We start from the raw sequence: 12,545 nt of genomic DNA on the forward strand, positions 1-12,545 counted from the left end.
GGGGGTTGGATTAAACATTGGAGACTCCTTTTTCTGGAGCCATATGGTAACCCTAGGAAAGACCCTCATCTCTCCCCAGGAAAAATCCAAAAAAGACTGCTGTGAACAAGGTAGAATAATTTATTTATTCATTCAATTTTCTATACCGTTCTCCCAAGTGAGGTCAGAATGGTTTACATGAATTTATTCTGGTACTTAAGCATTTTCCCCTGTCTGTCAAGTTTAACTGAACTACTTACACAGGTATTTACGGTAGGTATTTTTCTTATACTTGTATCTCGTATACATTTCTAAGAATTTAGAAAGTCTGGTCACTTTAACTCAGTTTCCATAAACAATTTCCAATAATATTGGTATTTAACCTTTTAAAACAGACATCGAGGCGGATGCACTGAAGTGTCCAGTCGTCATTAAACCAGTTTGACTGGTTTAGCGACCGACCGAAATTGCCAGCCCGATGTTCAAAGTTGCTAACCGCATGGTTTTCCATGTGTTCACACATTCTCTGACTCTGCCATGCAAACAAGCTCATTACTATTAAAATGAGGTCATTAATATTAAAACGAGTCATCGGAACGAAGGCCTAACATTGCAAAGGCATGTACCGACCGGTAATACCGACCGAAAAAAGTGATAGCTCTGCCATATTTTTTCATTTTTTTCTATGGGCACAGTTGTTGTGTGTGTGTAACACATGCACAGTACCTGCTGTATATTCTTCAGGGACTTTTTAGGTCATCGATGTTACGTCTAATCTCTCTGGTTGCATTACTTCTATCATTTTATCTTTCCCTAGGCTTACAGAGGTTTGTAGAACCTCTATCGATCTCAGCAATACACATTTATTTTCAAGGCCTTTCTGGTCTGTCCTCTTGTTTTGCACATTGGGCAGTTCTCCCAGCACTAACATTACTTCTTAAAAAGGTATTTTCCTACTGTTGCCTTTCTTCCAGAACAGAGTCAATTTTTGGCACATCAGAAAGTTAGGAACCAAAGTAAACAAGATTTAAATTAATATCGTTATGATCAAGATGAGCAGAGTTTAATAATTAAGACAGGATTTTGAGTAAGATTTCAATATGGAAGAGATGAGGCATAACTCACCACTCCCAGAAGCTTGTTCCACCCATATAGTGTGGCAAGGTGAAAACTGTGGCATCTGGAGAGATGCAGATAAGAGTAGCTTACCTGTTAGACTGAAGTAAGGAGAAGTGTACAGTGAGATAAGAGGAAAGGTAATGAGGAGCTGAAAAATGAAAGCACATTTAGGTAAGTAGATGAAAAATGAAATATATAGGGAAGCAGATGGGGAGACAAAATCGCTTCAGAGTTACATGGTTATAAAGCCACTGGAGAAAGGTAAGTCTTCTGGCCAACAGTAATGGAAAGAGTTGGTTTGGTGGACGAACCCTGAGCAGCTGGTTGCAACGAAGGTGATGATGACGTGGACAAGGGTTCGACAGTTAGTTCAAGAAGGAAGGAAGACATTTTCATGATGATCTAGAGAAGCAATTACAAGCTTGTAAAATTACAGAACTGGAAGCAGAGCTGGGCTTAAGAGGGATTACTATGCATGGAAATGGATCCTCTACTGATTGTCTCATCAACACTTATTCTGCCGTCTAAAAGTGTCTATCTTAGTTTTGTGTACAACCAAAGCCATAAGACATAGTTTCAGGACTGGCTTTAGAACAGGGGTGTCCAACCTGCGGCACTGCATTGCCTGCGACCCCGGTCGAGGGCAATGCAGTGTTTTCCTCTGCTGCCCTCTGGGTGTTTACCATCTTGCCAGCTCCCTCCTGTGTCTAGCTGCAGCATTTGAAAGTTTGTGCGGGCCCAGAAACACTTTTGTTCGGCCAATGCGGCCCAGTGAAGCCAAAAGGTTGGACACCCCTTCTTTAGAAGGAGTGCAAATTGGGCTGTTGCTCAGGCCCCATATGCCAGAGGGGTCCCAAAACTTGCCTAAATGTAAAGGAGATATAGCCTGTTGGGGGGGGGGGGGCTTCTAAATTTCTGCCCTGGGTCCCAGCACGTTTAACACCAGCCCTACCTGTGCATAGTTGCTACATGTTCACAGTGCTAAGAAACATTCAGGTTGATATTCAATGCTGTTTCAGCAGGTGCGAGAGGATCCTACTCAATTAAATGGGGCAGGGAATCCATAATAATTTCCAGTATTGCTGTTGGCTTACAGAGATGGCATACGGTTGGGTCCTTCCCTTGATCAAGGGCCACTACCACCTCTTTAAAAGCAGCTCTGCCTGAGACCCTAATCTCCTAAAAGAGAAGACTCACTCCAGGGCAGGTCTTGGACCCCCCGTCTTTCTGTGACTGGTCATCTGGTTCCTGATCAGAAACCTTCTCTGGAGGAGGCACACTATGGGAGGCCAGACCCCCTTGTGCAGCACAGGCGTGCCTTCAATGGGTACTGACGGACCCTGACAAGTTAAGTAAGAATTACACATGAGACTCACAAAGTCCATGCATCTGCGTTTCACACTTTGCTCTCCAAGGGCTCTGGGAAGGATTGTCTTCCTGACAAATGAACCCCCTGCGATTCCCCAGTCCTAGAGGTACCAGAGGGGGGCTAAGCCCTAGGCCTCTGCCCCCCTCATGTGTGCCATGACACATGGTACATGGATGCTCCTCAGCCAACCAGCACACACATCCTTGTAAGATACCGTTTTCCCCCCCAAATAAGGCCGGATCTTATATTCATTTTTGCTCCAAAGGACGTTTTAAGGCTTATTTTTAGGGGATGTCTTATTTTTTTCATGTAAAACAATCTACATTTGAGGCCAGCGGCAGGAGGGAGTGGGCATTCGTCTTGCTGGCCATCAGATAAAGGTACAGAGGGCGTTCAGGGTGGAGTCGAGGAGTGTCAAGGGGATATTGGGATGTTGGGGAATGTCAGGGGTGGAGTCAGGGAGTGTTGGGATGGTGTTGGGGAGTCTTTGGTGGGGTTTGGGGATGATGGGGCCAACATCAGGAAGGAGTGGGCATCCCTCCTGCCTTGGACTGTATTGGGAGGGTTCGCCGTTGTGGCAGGAGGAAATGGACACTCTTCCTGCTGTGGATATTTGGGTGGGGGGAGGAAGGCTTCGGGGGTCAATCTTAACTGGGTCTCATTTTTGGGGTAGGGCTTATATTATGAGCATCTTGAAAAATCATACTAGGACTTATTTTCCAGTTAGGTCTTATTTTTGGTTAAATACGGTAACAAGTTGCAAGCACATTTCATGGGATTCCCCAGTCACTCATATGGGAAAATCATTCAACATAAGGAGATCCTTCACATGCTCATCTTCTAATGTGGTGTATATCATTCAATAGAAAAAGTGCAAAGAAGGGAGCTACATTGGTGAAACAAGCCAGATGCTAAAGACTGGGATCAATTTAAACAGATCACTTTAAAAATTGCAAAGCCAACCAGGATGTCACTTCTGTAGACAACACTTTGGAAAAACAGAACACTGCACCAATGATTTTATGATGAGAATTCTAAAAGGAAATTTTAGGACAATCCAAGAAAGTAAGACCTTTGAAATCATAGCCACCAGACAGGATTTAACAAAGACCTTGGCCTTCTCTCTCACTACAAAGGAATTGTAGTCTCTTACCCACCCACCCACCCACCCCTCCCTCTTCCGGTAAGACTATCACTGGAATGCTTTCATATTTCACTATTTGTCAACATTTGCCTATTTCTGATCTGAAGAAGGGGTTACCTTTGAAAGTTCATCATAAAATGTATCGAGTTAGTCCAATAAAAAAGGTATCACCATATTTCCTTTATATTTTTGTTTTATTTTTATATATTATTCGAATATAAGTTCAAAACCAGGACTAGCCAAAAAGTCCCCCGCCTAGAACTGGGTAACTTGGCATCTCCAGCTGACCCTGAAAGCAAGCAGTAGCTGGGCTTTGGAGGGATTACTACTTATAGCAGGGGTAGGCAATTCCGGTCCCCGAGAGCCAGAGCCAGGTCAGGTTTTCAGGATCTCCACAATGAATATGTATGAGATGGATTTGCACGCACTGCCTCCTTGAGATGCAAATCTATCTCATGCATATTTATTGTGGATATCCTGAAAACCTGACCTGGTTCCGGCTCTCGAGGACCGGAATTGCCTACCCCTGACTTACAGAATGAATCTTCCTCAACAGCAATATTCTAAATAAACTTTTCTAATGTCTAATCGGTGGCTTTGCGAGGGTGACTGGCGCCCCTTTCCTGCCCTCTTCCCCGACCCCCCTACCACCCACGCTCACCCGTGCCCCTTCCCTGTACCTTTATAACTTCAGTGCGAGCAGCCACGAATGTGCTGCCCGCGTCGGCTTCGGCGCTCTCTCTGATGTCACCGAAGCCGACGCGGGCAGGATGTTCATGGCTGCTCTCACCGAACTTATAAAGGTACGGGGACGGGGTACGGGAGTGGGCGGGCAGCAGGGGAAGGAGTGGGAAAGGGGGCGGAGAGGAGGAGGGGTGCCAGCAACCCGAGGAAGACCGCACCACTCCTCTTGCTACGCCATTTTGTCTAATTATATGTCTGCCTAGGGTTACCTAAAGTCCGGATATACCCGGACATGTTCTCTTTTTAGAGGACATCTGGATGGCTTTTCAAAACCTGGTACTTTGTCTGTGTTTTGAAAAGCTTCCACCTCGGGTCCGCGTCGGGAGGGCATCTGCACGTGCATGGATGCAATGTGGTGATGTCATGTGCACGCGTGCCTATGTGTGATGTCATCGCGTTGCATCTGTGCACGTGCAGATGCCCTTCCGATGTAGTCCCACGTAGGGTTACCAGACGTTCAGATTTTCCCGTAAATATCCTCCTTTTGAGGACATGTCTGGGGGTTTGTCCGGGTTTTGAAAAGCTTCCGATGTCGGGATGGCATCGGCGATCACGCGGATGTAACGTCATCGCATCTGCATGTGCGTGAATGCCGTTCTAACACGCGAACAGGTTAAGAGGGGTGGGGTTGGGGGCAGGGCTGGGGGCGTGACACAGGCTGAACTTGACAGGCCTGGGGGCGTGGCCATGGGTCTGGATGTTCCTTCGGGAAAATCTGGTAACCCTAGTCCTACGGACGAGAACAGGTTGAGGGGGGTGGAACTGGGCAGGCCTGGGGGTGAGGCTATGGCTCCGGATTTTACGGGAGTAAAATCTGGTAACCTTAAGTCTGCCCTAGTTTCTGTGTGCAGCTAAAACCATGAAACATATTGTGCTGTATGTTCACTTTGCAGAGAGAAATAATATTTTATGTAATTGCTATATGATGTACAAATGTAGGGTCATGAAATGGTTAACTGTTGTTTGAAATACTGCTCTGGCCTACATAGCTGGAAACAGTGTACAATCTGCTGACATCATCTGCTTGAAATGTATGTCCCTGCCTTACCACATTGTAAGCTAAATAGATAAGAGTTTGAGCCATGATGTACCCTGCCCTCCTAAACATGCAACAGTTAGAACTGCAAGGCTTAGATAAACAGGTAAATGAACTAGCTTCCTATAGGACTATAAGTTGTACCCCTGAACCTATCGCAAGTGCTGGCTTAGGACCAATAATAATTGCAGAAAAGTTATAGAAGTAACAAATGAGAAGTTGTAGATTTTGCATATATTAGTTTGTGAAAAGGGCATAAAAGTCCATTCATTTCCTGTTTCTGGCACTCTTGTAAGCAGGCTGCTCAATGCACAAGAGTCCGGCAATCTGTAAATAAACCTCTTGTACTTTCTTCACGCCTTGACTTTGTGTGTCCAAGTCACCTTTCACAACCTCATACAATATTTGCAAAAAAAACCCAGCATTGGACCAGAATCTCATGATGATATGGAAACTTTGACAGACTGGCAAATCTGCCCCTGCCTGCCCCCCTTCCCAAGCCTGGCATAGAGAAGCAGGAAAATGAATTAAATAGTTACTGTTTTTCCTGTCAGCCACTGACAGGTACCTTGTATGGATGTACCATGGAGATGATTTCAGAGCTATCCCTTCCATCCTTCTGGGCCTTGCTGGTTGGCATGGAAACCTGCCCACAGCTAGATTTTCTTTTAGCAGGATCTTGCCAGCAGCAGCCCACATCAGAAGAGGATGAGGCTCAGTGAGGTTGAAAGCTACCAGTTAGCACAAGTGAAATAGGGGAAGCAGTACTGAGATAAAATAAAAAAACATCATTAAAGAGAGAGATCTCTCTCAGTCTATTGGTATAAAATCACTGAAGGCTGCTTCCCACTCACCTGACTCTGATACAGAGTGTGTTAAGTAGGAGAGACATGAGAGAGCTTTTCCTGGTTTCCTAGGAAACTGGCCTACTTCAGTCAAAGGGAGTCTTAACCATTCCAGGAAAGTTTGTGAAGGCAGATAGGATGGGAGCCAGAAAGAGCCAAACAGTCCAGTTATGCACTAGGGAGACAATTTCATAACTGGGCACCAGGACTGTCCCAAGCCGGAAATGCACTCTGTGCAACACCCCCCTAGAGCTCCTATCCCACCCACTGTTGCAACGGATAGGACATAATTTTGGAACGCCCACCTCCCTTGAGCCCTGTGCAGCCACACTGCCCACACATAGCTCGCTACAACCCTGCTGGGCGCTTCCAATTAATCGTCAGAAGGCAGGTGACAGGAGCCTTTTGTGATGTCATCCGCGCATGTTCAGAGGCCCTCCAGACACGGCCAGAGCTTTCCAAAACCTGGACAACTTCTGGGTTTTGGAAAGTCTGTCTGGGTACCCGGACAGTCCTCTAAAAAGAGGACATGTCCGGGTTTTCATGGATGTCTAGTAACCTTACACGGTGTCAGGTCAAAAGCGCGCCGGGACAAAGGTGCGCGCAGACAATTGAGCAGAAAATTGAGCAGAAAATTACTGTTTTTAGGGCTCCGACGGGGGGGCGTGGGGGGGAACCCCCCACTTTACTTAATAGAGATCGCGCCACATTGTGGGGGCGTTGGGGGGGGTTTGGGGGTTGTAACCCCCCACATTTTACTGAAAACTTCACTTTTTCCCTGTTTTTAGGGAAAAAGTTAAGTTTACAGTAAAATGTGGAGGGTTACACCCCCCCAAACCCCCCACAACGCCGGCGCGATCTCTATTAAGTAAACTAGGGGGGCTCCCCAACAAAACCCCCCGTCGGAGCCCCTAAAAACTGTAATTTTCTTCGGCGCGCGCCTCCATCTTGCGCTCAGTTGTTGGCGCGCGCCTTTGTCTTTCGCGGGGTTGTCTATGAACCACCTTACACATATCCAATATGCTCTCTAGAATCTATTTGTTAATGTAATAACTGATCCCAAATCTTATTGTAAGCTGCAATGATTCCTTGTTGAAAATTACGCGATATAAGTAACTATGATATGGTTTACTCGTATGTGGGTAAATGCTAGTATTCTAAACTTGTGTAGGCCTACATAGGTTACAGAATTGCTTTTAAAAGGAATACTTTTCTAAGGAACTCGAGCATGTTGAACAGTGTTTTATGCACTCAAGTAGGATCTTATAAAATTGTTTGGAGAAGGAAGAGGTAGGGAACTACAGGCTGGTCTGACTTCTGCATCCCTCTGTTTCAGGCGATCTACGAGCGGCTTTTCTGCTGGATCGTGGGGCGCATTAACAATGTCATTGAGGTGAAGAACTATGATGCTCGGATTCATGGAAAGAACACCGTGATCGGCGTTCTGGATATCTACGGCTTTGAGATTTTTGAAAACAACAGGTAAGTTGCGGAGATGGGGGGGGTGGAGAGAAGCTTGACATGAAGGCAAAAGAAAATGAAAAGAAAACAAGACAGCTAAAGAAGACTGGGGGAGGAGGGATGCATATGGCACAAGAGCAAAGAGAGAGTGAGTAACCCAAGGGAACAAATCTAAAGAAAAGTGAGGAGGCAGAGATGAAGAAAGAGTGACAGCAGCACAGGCATGGAAGAGGGCTTCGATGCATCAATACATCGGTTGCAGAGATGAAGGACTGATTTACTAATAGGGAGGTTAGTCAAGTGCCTTGTTGGGTCCCTCAGGGTTCCCCACTATCTCCCACTTTGTTCAACATTTATCTTGCGACATTGGGAAATTTATTGCAAAGCTTAAAAGTGAAAATTCTATATCTATGCTGATGATATCACCTTAGTTGTTCCACTTACCGGTTTGACAGTTGAGATAAAAAAAATCATATACAGTGGTACCTTGGATTACGAGCATAATCCGTTCCAGGAGCATGCTCGTAATCCAAAATGCTCGTAGATCAAAGCAAGTTTCCCCATAGGAAGTAAGGAAAACTTGTTTGATATGTTCCCATCCCAAACCTTCCCCCCTCCCGAGGCCAGCAGCGCTGCTCCCCCCCCCCCCGAGAACCGGCATTGCTCCCCCCGAAGGCTCCCCCCCACGAACGGACACCCTCCCGCCGCCATCATGCACCCCCCCGCCGCCATCGGGCACCCCCCCGCCGCCATCTGAGATCCCCCAACCCACCCGAACCCTCTTCTTACTTCCAGTGTAGCCTCCGCATCGGCATCGCCGGCATCAGCATGTCCTGTGCCCGAAAATCTGCTTCCATGCGTGCATGCTCAAGGCCCGGCACAGGAAGCAGATTTTCGGGCAAAGAACATGCTGGTGCCGATGCGGAGGGTTCGGATGGGTTGGGGGATCTCAGGTGGTGGCGGGGGGGGGGGTGCCCGATGGCGGCGGGGGGGGGGTGCCGGATCGCGGGGGAAGGGTGCCGGTTCTCCGGGGTGGGGGGGGCGCTCGTACAGTGAGGCAAGCTCGGTTTATGAGGCACCAAATTTGCGAATGTTTTGCTTATCTTGCAAAACACTCGCAAACCGGTGCACTTGTAAACCGAGGTACCACTGTATCTTTTATTTTAAACCAGATTGAACTGTGGATGAAATTAAAACTTAATTCTGAAAAAAAAATCAAATTTTTCCTTGCGAGCCCTAATGACAAAATTAAAGATACGTCGATTCTTCTGAATGGTCAGGGTTTTCCTATAGACTATTTCATAAGAATTGTGGGAGTGGCGTTGGATCGGCACCTTACCCTAGATGAACATACAGATCTGTTAGAAAATGTTTCTCAGTCCTATGGAAACTCTGAACCATTAAGAAATATTTTGATGCCGCATCGTTTCGCTTGTTGGTTCAGTCATCTATATTAAGCATCCTTGATTATTGTAATATAATTTACTTGGGATCCTACAAGAAAACTCTTAAAAGACTTGTTCAAAATTGTTCAAAATCGAGTTATTCAAAATTCAGTAGTATGGTTGATTTTTGGTTTGAATAAATGGGAGCATATTAGTGCCTACTACTAAAAATTACATTGGTTGCCAATGGAGGCAAGAGTTCTGTTTAAGTTAAGAAACATAGAAACATAGAAGATGACGGCAGAAAAGGGCTACAGCCCATCAAGTCTGCCCACTCTGCTTACCCACCCCCTGTCTATGCCCTAATGACCCAATTTCCTTATCTTGACCCTCGTAGGGATCCCACATGGGTATCCCATTTATTCTTAAAGTCTGGCACGCTGTCTGCCTCGATCACCTGCACTGGAAGCTTGTTCCAATGATCAACCACTCTCTCTGTGAAGAAATACTTTCTGGTGTCGCCATGAAATTTTCCGCCCCTGAGTTTGAGCGGGTGCCCTCTTGTGGCCGAGGGTCCCTTGAGAAAGAAAATATAATTGAAAAGGATTTAGGTCCCAATTCCTGCGCCATACTTTCTCTGTCTCTGTCATTTGGAAGTCAGGTACCTGGGGATATATCTTAAAGACCAGAAATCATCTTCCAAAACATGTCCGCTTTATTATCAGCTTCACATCTCTTTTATATCATTCTAAATGAATCAATTTTGTCAGCATGTGTCAGCATGTGACGTAAACACAAACCATATATGGACACAGGTCACATGAAACTTTAAAGACATCAGCATTTTCCTCTATCTCTGGCTGGAGTCCAAAAGGTCAGAAAAAGCCTTGACCAGCAGAGCTTCTTAACTAAAGCTGTCTGTAAATACGGCTTAACAAAACAATTGAATTCACTTCACAACATCTCTGTTCAAACATAAATGTCCTTGTAGTATTTTCAAAGAGAAAAAGACAAACAGGGTCTGGCTTTCTTACAGCTTGAAAACATGGCCTAAGGACTTGATACGTGTCCCTTCAATCATCTTCCACTTCGACACGTCCCGTGAGGTACTTAAATGTTTCGATCATGTCTCCCCTCTCCCTACGTTCCTCGAGAGTGTAGAGCTGCAATTTGTTCAGTCTCTCTTCGTACAAGAGACCCTTGAGCCTGTATTTGTTTTAAAACAATATTTGGTATGTCTCCAGTCTACCTGGTTTCCCACTTTCTCCTGGACCGTTCTAATAAGTCCACAGACAGACCTCATTTGTTTGCTTATCCAACAGTAAAAACCTGTTGATTTAAGAGATTTCTGGATAGAACTCTTGCTTTTCAGGCAGGTAAAATGAACGATTGGTTGGGTAAAAATATTACATGTGTTTCATCTTATCACTCTTTTTGAAAATTAGTAAAGATGCAGTTGTTTGATCAATTTGTAACCTAAAGTTTTACTATTTTTTAATTTATTTTTGTTTATTATGTATTTCTGATGATTTGTACATGTCGCTGATTATTCAGTCTCTCTTGTTGTAAACTGCCTTGAACTATTACAGCTTTGGCGGTATATAAGAATAAAGTTATTATTATTATTATGGGCAATTGCTCTAAAAGGGGGCAGATGGCCTGCTGGGTGAGTCCGTTTTTCATCATCAGCTGTGGCACCATTCTGCAGAGTTGCTGAGTCAGTTCCAGAAGTGACATTTTAAAGCAGCTAGCTTAGCAGGGTTTAAAAAAAGGGTTGGACATGCACACATTTCTAAAAGTAAAACCCATAAGCTATTATTAAGATGTGCTTGGGAAAATCCACTGATTATTTCTAGGATAAGCAGAATAAAATCTTTTTTACTCTTTTGGGATCTTGCTAGGTACCTAGGACTTGGATTAGCCATTGTTGGGAATAGGATACCGAGCTTGGTCTATCTATCCTAGTATGGCAGTGCTTATGTTCTTAAAAGTCCAGACCTAGTGCATGATAGATCCTGCAGCCTTAATTTCTATCACTAGAATTAAGAACTACAATACCACAGTACTTTGGAATCTATGTTCAAAACCAGACGTGGTCAAAAAGTGTCTGTCCTGAAACTGGTGAATTGACAGTTGTCTACACTGTCTTACGTGAAACTCGAGGAGAAGGGTTAAGGCAGCCAGCTATTCACAGCTGGAGATGCACATCTGCTAGTGACAGCAGGGAATTCTTCACAGAGAGGTATCCTTGGCAAGATTTACTTTAAAATATTTTATTAGTGACTGAACATGGAACAATAAACAATTCAATACATGCGTTCTCTCAGGGTTTCCACCGTTGGCATAGTGCTTGTTGCAGGTGTCCGGGTCTTTCTGCATCTTGTCAGGTAGAAACTGACGTTTCAGCCATTATGCTATGATGTGTAACCCATCTTCACAGGGAAAACATCTTTAAACTCACCAGGCACTTTTCCATTCTAAGGAAAATAAAAAGAAAGGCCAACTGATTTTCTCAACAAAATTCAAATTTGTGACCAACTGACTTTCCCACTAAAATTCAGATTGGCAACCAATGGATTGCCCTATTCCCAATCAGGTCAGTGGACCCACTATTTACAAAGACAAACTGCAGACCTCACAGCATATCCCGAAGAAATCTACAGCACAATGGGTAAAACATCGGTTTCTACCTGACAAGATGCAGTGAAACACGGAAACCTGCAATAAGCAATTCAATACATGTTTTTGTCATTTTCATTTAGAGTTTAACTAACAATCACTAGTTATCTCCTATTCCTATACAATCCACCTCCACCTACAAGCCCTTCCACCCATATGATGCAGCAGTCTCGACTGTCGGAAATCTGGGTTCTTATGTCCTCCATTCTCTATTACAGTGGTTTTCAACCTTTTTACCTATGGACTGGTGGAAATAAAATAATTATTTCATGAACCGGCAAACTGCTAAGACTGAAATTAAAAAACCCCCATTGCTGCCCCGTCCCCGTGAGCTCGGTCCTGTAAACCATCTGATCCCATCCGCACAAGCTTCAAATAGTTATGATTTTATATTAAACATATTTTATTAAAGTATAAAAAAAACAATATTATGTACAATTGTCATTTTATAACTACAAATAATACAGGGCAAAGATCAATAAAACCCCCATCTCCCCTCTCCTTCACATATATCCCCTCTACTATCATGAAAACTGAATAAGCCAAATTATTATAGAATGCTACACAAATATCATGCTAACAGAATATCACAGTCACACATGGCAGGAATGGTGTTAGGGGAGTGCAACTAGGGCAACTGCCCCCTGGTCAGAGAAAGCCCTAAGCCAGCTGGAAGCTAAAGAAGCACTGCCTGGGCTTTGCACTAGAGAGTTGCGCGGGGACAGAAATCCCACCCGTCCCGCCAAAGTCCCACCCGTCCCCACCCATCCCCTTGAGGAATCCC

At 44.7% G+C, this 12,545-nt stretch overlaps 1 protein-coding gene across 1 annotated transcript in view; it reads left to right on the forward strand.

The window, feature by feature from the left end:
* MYO1G (myosin IG) overlaps positions 1 to 12,545 on the forward strand; it is a 348,860-nt gene that overhangs the window by 107,628 nt on the left and 228,687 nt on the right. Inside the window, exon 10 of the mRNA XM_033931919.1 lies at positions 7,573 to 7,718. Within this exon, the coding sequence (XP_033787810.1) occupies positions 7,573 to 7,718 (146 nt within the window). The remainder of the gene's footprint in view (positions 1 to 7,572; positions 7,719 to 12,545) is intronic.

This window comes from Geotrypetes seraphini, chromosome 2, assembly GCF_902459505.1.
Source record: "Geotrypetes seraphini chromosome 2, aGeoSer1.1, whole genome shotgun sequence".
In the NCBI taxonomy this organism is placed as follows: Eukaryota; Metazoa; Chordata; class Amphibia; order Gymnophiona; family Dermophiidae; genus Geotrypetes; species Geotrypetes seraphini.